Source organism: Ruditapes philippinarum, unplaced genomic scaffold (genome assembly GCF_026571515.1).
Source record: "Ruditapes philippinarum isolate M1 unplaced genomic scaffold, ASM2657151v2 ctg4591_1_1_1_1, whole genome shotgun sequence".
Taxonomy (NCBI): domain Eukaryota; kingdom Metazoa; phylum Mollusca; class Bivalvia; order Venerida; family Veneridae; genus Ruditapes; species Ruditapes philippinarum.
The window spans coordinates 48984-56985 of NW_026859312.1; the positions used below are offsets into that span (position 1 = coordinate 48984).

General features: G+C 31.5%; 1 protein-coding gene across 9 annotated transcripts in view; it reads left to right on the plus strand.

Annotated features, from left to right (window-relative positions):
• Nucleotides 1–5418, plus strand: part of LOC132756032 (regulator of G-protein signaling 12-like) — a 40353-nt gene extending 34935 nt beyond the window's left edge. For 7 of the 9 annotated variants that reach the window (XM_060746994.1, XM_060746990.1, XM_060746993.1 and 4 more), the window contains 2 exons: nt 1512–1759; nt 5206–5418. In XM_060746994.1, the coding sequence (XP_060602977.1) occupies nt 1512–1759; nt 5206–5403 (446 nt within the window). In that variant the 3' untranslated portion in view covers nt 5404–5418. The remainder of the gene's footprint in view (nt 1–1511; nt 1760–5205) is intronic. The other 2 variants (XM_060746995.1, XM_060746996.1) reach the window with 2 other exon arrangements.
• The last annotated feature ends 2584 nt before the right edge of the window (nt 5419–8002 follow it).

Sequence of the window (8002 nt, forward strand, 5' to 3'; positions counted from 1 at the left end):
AATTTCACACGTATTACCTATGTGGTACTTGTATTTTAACATATGAGTACTGGTTAAACAGTTATTTTCTCCACATTGTGAAGAATTACGCAGGAAACAACTAGCAAGGTCTTGTCATACCAAGTCAAAGATCATAAAGTTTAGAATAGGTGTACTGTATGTCAAAAATAGGACCCTAATGTAGAAAATATTCGGTTACAGTGACTTAAACTTTAAAAAAAAAACTGTGTTAAATGTGTCATAGTTAAGATCATATACATGTATTTATAACCGTTCAACATTTCCTGTTAACATTGTTATAGACATCGCATCATATGTTTCATCATGTAGAGTCATACATGTATTAGAAACAGTTGTTTTTTTACTAATATTACTAGTACTCTGTATACATCGACTGGCTTTATCATCATTGTTTAATTCACTGAACTGGGAGGCAAGGATTTTCTGTTTCTGTACTCTTAACTTTCTTGGGGTGTATCCCGTTAATCAGTTAAAGCGGTGTCGATCTTTTTAAGCCAAAAACTGGTTACAAATTTCAATAATTGGTTGATTTTAGACCAACATCACTGGTACATCGTCAATGGAAAACAGTTATTCCATAATAATGTATGTTTTGTAATCGTTGTTGAGTACAACAAAATACAAACAAAATGCGCTTACATATAAAAAGAAAGTTTATGTTAAAAATTTAAGAATTCTTTTAGTATGGTCGGTTAAACATTTTAATATCAGGGTTATAAAGTCACTGTTTAACCACTGTTTAAATGGTTATCTTTCTTTGCTAGCCAAGACACCCCTATAACTTTTAATGACCTGTTTAATATGTTATATAAATGTCCTACTTTGAGGTCTTTCTATTGACCATCAAAGATAATGATTCAAATTGATACAGTACCATTTACTTTTTTCATGTATAACAGAATATGAATCTCTTTGTGGCTATAGGTTTGCCTTAATGCATTGAAGCATTTGAATTGTTTAACCATGCATGATCTCTAGAGGCAACAAAATGGGATCAAATTATTGAAGTCTATACATCTATTAGCTCCAGCATGTGAGGTGGTTTTGACCTGTTTGTAACAACCGAGATTAGCCAAAATCATCTTTCCTGTTTCGGCACCATATGACCTAAACTGTGTTGGTGTGCCGTGAAGCCAAACCAACAGCTAGAACATTAAATAAGGAAATAAGATGCTGGTTTTGTCATAGAGGGGACCCTTATGTTGAAAATATTCAGTCTCTCAGACTCTGATTTTAAATATCCTGCGGTAAAAGTAATAACTTATTGCAAACATGTTATGTTTGTAGATTTGACCCATTTACTTCAACAAAATCTGCACTGTCTATTTGACACTGATGTGCCAAAGTAAGCATATGGATAAATACAGTGTACGAAATGTACAAAAATTGTTTATTGAAAAGTATTACTCAGAAAATCCTTGCTAAGTTCCAGAATAAAACAAACATAATAACTTCTTATATAGTGTGCATGCCTTTTTCTCTTCTAACAGCTAAACCCAACGGACTTCTCGGTCGTTACATTACCTCACGACCTCCGATCCCAAATAAGTTTACTAGCAAAAAAATTGGTAACCAAGGTTACACTAACACACTAAACAACAACAACAACAAAACTGATGCTAAAACCCTTGAAGTGATTACTAACGAAATCTTTGGCAACCTGATGTTAGATAAAAGTGACCAGTTAGTACATAACTTTGACGAATTTGGAATTTTAGATCCTGAAAGTAGTCCGAAGGTAAGACGTGACCAGGTATAAGTGTGTATATCTAGAACAGTATGGTGTCTTATATTTAGTGCCTTCTTGCCTAGTACTCACAACACTCACTGCTTGTAAATATTATAGTGAAGAAACTTTGAAGTCATTTAATATTTTCCCCCAGATTTGGAATCCTTTTATATTCATCATTTTATGTAAATTATTAGAAAATCATTCTGAAGTAAAATTTCTATTCTGACTTCTGCAATAGCAATTTTGTTTGGCAGGAATTTTTCTGGTTAATTGTTATGATTTTAATGGTTGAAGTAATAATAATTATATACCGAAACATCTTAGTACAGTGCTACCTCTACAAAGCCACCCTCTATAGAGCAACTACCTCTTTCAACAACAGTTTCATTTTTTTCCAAAGTAAGGCTTCATAGTAAATTTAGGTGGGCTTCAGCTTTTCTAAAGGTTATATATGTTATTTTTAGATCTATCGTTTCATAATAATTGACAAATCAAAAGGAAGAGGTTGAAAAAGAAATTTGCCGACGATAATATACATAAACAATAAGGAAACCCCTCGATTCTTTCAATCTAGCAGTCCACTCTATATTTAAATTAGTAATAAAAGCAGACGATTCTTTTCCCGATTTTCTATTTTAGAAATGAACGTCACTGACCCATTATAAATAGCTCTCGGAGCACTGTTTTGAAGAAGGCTTAACAGTGATATGATGCATTTTTCCAAGATAAAATTACTATAATAATTAGTTTGAAACAACACAGAATTATTTTTCCAATGTAAAATTAATAGCTGAAGGTTGCTTTATACCTCTCTGTAAGCAATACCTTTCAGCAACTACCAAAATGTTTGCTTTCCATAAGGTGTTGCTTTGTCGAGGTTTTACTGTATAATGAAATCTAAGGGAAAGATAAATCTGTTATGAAAACTGTAAATGATTTCAAAGTTTCCTCCCTTGCATGGTGGCTGGCTTCTATGAGGGAACTTGTTGTGATATTTTTTTCTTTCAATCTCTTTTAATATCTATTCTATATGATGGTGTATTGATACTGAAAAAGTATTGCCTTGATTGTATAATATATGTGAGCATCAAAAAAGGATACATGTATTTTGGGTACATGGGTATATGGTATTATAAAAGTTTTGAAATTGGTGACCTTAGTCTGATATAACGGCATCATTCTAGAAGGTTGGATTTTGGTAGACGGGTGTTGAAAAAGACGAAGATAGTTGGGTTTTATTTTTTGATAAGTCCCAGTCTTGGAATTTTGGAAAATTGGTAACTGCTAAATTGTTGATGATTTGGACTCTTAATCATAATTTATGTTTTCTAATTTTTGTTATCTTTCTCATAATTAGCTTTTTCGCCTGTATGTTAACATTTTCTGCTTCTTTTATAGATGTTTGAATTTCGCTTATTCAGTTGTATAGGTCTTTGCACCAGATTTATTCCATTTCTGTTTCATTCACTCCTTTGAGCACATAATTACTTATTCTACTTCTTCAGGCTTGTTCTAAAAAGATATAGAAAATATGTCTGTTTCGTGCAGGTTTTTTCTTTTCCATCTTTTGATATTTTTTCCCAAAATCCTTTTCCCGCATGACCTATAACCCGTTGGGAAAAAAAGCCTTTTCTAAGGTTTCTTCCAGGAAACCCGTTTTATTTAATAAAACTCAAACATTTTTTACTATTCTTTATGTTTGGGAATTTAAAATTTTATATTAAAATTTCCCCTTTAAAACTTTTAAAAGGGTTTTGCCCTTTTTAAAAAGGGGGTTAACATTTCACAAAATTTTTCCCCAATTTTGGCCCAAAACCCCAAACCCGGGTTTTTTAAATATTGTGGGGTTATAAAATTGCTCTTTTCATTTCCCCCACTGTACAAATTTGACTAGGGTTATTTTCCCCCTTTTTTCTAATTTAAAACTTTTTACGTTTTCAGCGTTGATGGGGTTGATTATTTAAAAAAGGCCCTCGGTTTTTTCAGTTAGAACCCCGTTCACTATTCCTTTGGGAAACCTGTGTTTAAAAGCTTTTTTTTTTCCCCTTTTACTGTTTTTCTTGACACTTATTTTGGATAGGGAACTTTGGGGTGATAAAGAGTGATGACCAAAACCAAAAATAAGGGTTTTTGACCAGCATTTGGGTCCCGACCAGCCTGGGGCAAACAGCCCCAGTCTGATTTTTAAAACCATGCTGTTTTTATTTTTCAGTTTTTCTACTTTTTAATAAAGGGTTTTTAAACAACAGGTGGATCCTTCCCGAACCCGTGTTGGGGTGCAGGCTGGGCTGGGAAACCCTTTCTGGGCGCAAAACCCCTTAGTTGGGGTTTTGTTTATGACGCGGTAAAATTTCTTTTTTTCCCCAAAAATTTTGGGCACACTTTTTTATCTCTTTTCCTTTTTTTAGAACAAATTTTTTTTTTGGGACCTGGGTATTTTTTCCCGCCCTTTTAATTGGCTTTTTTCTTTTGTCAGCTTCTTTAATGATTTTAGTGTTAGTGATTTTTACTTTAAATAGTTTCTAAACATTCTTTTTTTATGTCAAATTATTTTAGTATGGAAATAGTTTTTAGATATTAGTTGAATTTCTTAAAGAATTTTTTTTATCAAATTATTATTGTTTGAAAATAGTTTAAAGATTTTAGATGAATTTTTCGAATTTTACAATTTCAATGAAGATGTAAAATAGTGGACATTTCTTTTATTTTATCAAGATTTCTAATATATTGCTATTATATACTTACTGTTAATAAGTGATGTATATATTATATGAATGAATATTAATATAAATACTGTATAATATACATGTATATCATGAATAAGTTCAATAATTGTACCCTTTATATTCACATGTAATGACTTGTGTTAATCCAAGTTGATAAAAATATGTAATACATATATACTTATATACATATAATTCAGTATTATACATTTTAACCATATCAGGATCATCTTGAAATAAAGTCTTTTACTGTAAAGACACTATGTTGTAATATTTTTTGATCAAATGGAATATTAATTTCGAAAATTTATCTCCAGTCTGGTCATGACAAAAAACATAAGTGGAGTCCCTTTAACAGAAAATTTCTTGAAATGCAACTTTACTTTTAGTGATAATTAATTACATTGATAAGAAGGTTACACTGTTTTAAAGATTAAACAAATTCAACTGTTCATGCAAAAATGAACTAAGAACCCCACTACAATTTGTAAAGTAAATTCTGCATGCTGGGAATGAAAATATTGTAGAAAAACATGAATTTTGCATAATTTTGTATAAATTGTCAAATGTTAGACTCCTGCTTGTAATGAAGTGTTTTATTTTGATGATTTTACAGGATCACAGCAGATGTTCTTAAGAGATGCATTACTCCAGAGGTTGTACTAAAATTAACTTGATATTCACTTTTAGCGATACCGTAGTTATCAAATGACCTTTGACCTTTTTCAGGTGATGATCGCAGAGGTGGAAGCCTCTTCGGATTTATGCGAGCAGGAGATCGGAGAACAGGAAGTGGGGGAAGTTTTGACAAAGGATCCTGGGAAGGGGGTGAAGAATCGGCAGAAAGTAACCTTCGACCTTCAGAAAAATACGGTCAGAAATCAGTCAGATGATAAAGGTAAAGGTAGGATTACTGTCTTACATTAGTTATAATGGGTTTCCCCTTACCACCATGGAATTGTCTATCTTCCAGTCAGGAAAAAAACATTTATTTTACCTTACTATACTCCTGGTTGGTATTACTTATTAAAATAAATTTTTGTACACAGTTGATACTTCATTTACTATAGGTTGAGTTCAAATTTTTCTACAGACCATTTATTTTTCAAAAAGTCAAAGTTGCTGTGGGTGTATTTAATCATTTTAGTATGGTCTAATTTTAAGCAAAAATTTTTTTGACCCTTTTTAAGACAGACTTAAAAAGTATTTATTTAAAAATTTTTAAGTATTCAAATTACAGGTTTTTCAGAAAATTAAACAATTTTTGTTTTGAGATTAATTTAAATTTTATCACAAAATTTTCAAAAATTTAAAAATTTTGGGCCCAATTATAGACCTTTCCCACAAAAAGTATGATTAAACTTTTTTTGTTTTAAAAAAGCCTTGTTTTTTTTTTTTCCGCGATTTTTTTTGATTTGATTAAAACGGCACAAAAATTTAGCCGACGGAAACCCAAAGGGGGTTAAAGAGGATGTAATTGCCAGATTTCCTTTCGGGAAAACATTACTGATACACCGTTTCCCACAGGGAAAAGAAAAATGCTCCGGGGGCTCTCGGTCAAGACAAAATAAGTTCAACTACGCAAAAAAATTCTCGAGACTTTATGGCCGAGATTGACAACTATATTGAAAGTATTAATGAAAACTTTGCTGCTTATACAAGGGAGAGCACTCCTGTGGGAAAGAACCCTAAGAAAGGGGAGGTAAGAAGAGTGCCAGTGAATTCCAGTGATAATAGCTTTAGTGAGGATGGAATTGTGCCTTCAAATGATGAAGCTGACATTTTATTTCAAGTGCCTTCATCTTCAGAAAGTGTTGATTTTAATGATCCGCAATTAACGGAGAAAAGTTTGACTGATATAGGTTTTAGTTATAGCCATAACAAATACTTGTCAAGATCTAGAAATTTTGTAAATCATAGAAAGAAAAATTTAAATTCTCAATATCCACCAAGTGTTCAGATACAAGCTCCACCATTGGCTAGTCCAGAAATACTTTCGCCCAATCAGACACTTCGAAACGATCTACTCAACCAATCAGATCTCTTGGATCATACACTGCTGAACAGTCCTCATTCAAGTCCATATAGTAGTGACTCGTCACTGGACAAGGAGAACCTTAGTAAACTTGTGCCAAATTCTAAAGCCAGTGTTCAAAAAACTTCACGTCATACGTTAATTCATAGCCCAATAACGGGCCTCGACGGTGACCGATATCTTTCTACCGTTGACACAGATGGGAAACTTTCTCGTCATTCGACACCTAAGAATACAAAAACTGGTAGATTATCGAATGCAGGCCGGACACCAAAGACATTTAATTCTACCAGTGATAATAATGAATTTAATCACACAGATGAAGTTACATTTGTATGATACTATATATACATTCTGTATACGATATATATATCATCACAGTGTACCTGTGATTATTTTCAAACTCGTGTACATCATTCATTTTATGATTGTAAAAATGATATATATTTTTATAAGGTGTGAATACACATAAATTTAAAGGTTCTATAGAAAAATGTGAAATATACAAATTTCAATAACTGTCCAGTTATTCAAATACCCGTTACAAGATAGTTACTCAATAATGTTTAAACAAATGTAAAAATTTATGCTTACTCAGCAAAATAAATTGCTTAACAATATTTCATTCCTGTTTCAAGATTTAGAGAATTTTTTTTCATATGCCACTAATTTTCGGGGGAAATTTGGGAAAAGTATTTTATAAAAAAAATGTACAAATTTAAAATTACAATTGTTCTGTGAACATACATTAGGATTTTTTTATTTTTTTTTAACTTTCTTCTAGATTTTTTAAAAGGTTTTATCTTGATATTTTTTCTTTTCTGATTGATGTTTTTATTGTTTTTGTCATCTTTTTATACAATCTATCCCAGATAATGTCTCTTAATATTTAAAAAAGAAATTGTATCATATCTGAAAGTATGAAAATTATAAAATGTGATGAACATTAATTTTATAATGTTCAATATAGGATATATATTGTGCCCGGTCTCATTGTACTATTTAAAAGCAGCTATTGGATGTAAATAATAATGTCGAGGTTGGTTGACCTTTTGATTAAAGTTTTCTTTTATAGTCATTAACTTCAATACTAATTAAATAAGGCTGTAACATTGCAATTGTATGTGTGGATATACCTCGATAAGTTGTGCCTTAGGCTCAAAAGGGCAAAGGTCACTGTGATCTGTATTAGGTTAATGTTTATTTTCTCAGAAACTATCAACTTGTTCACTTAAAATTGGAATGCCTTTTTGAAGGGCAGATTACCATCAGCGTCATTTTTTGTTAGATTATCTCCCTTGAATATTTTTATACTTTTCTCAAAAATTATCACAGAGATTCAGCTCAAACTTAAAATTCTTGTTGTCTATCAAGGGAAAACAATTCTGCCAAGCAGTTGTTTTAAGAATTATAATTATCACCTTTTGTACTATTGATTTTATTTTACTATCAAATACTGAGAAAAGTGGAACGTGCTGCTCCTCAGACAGC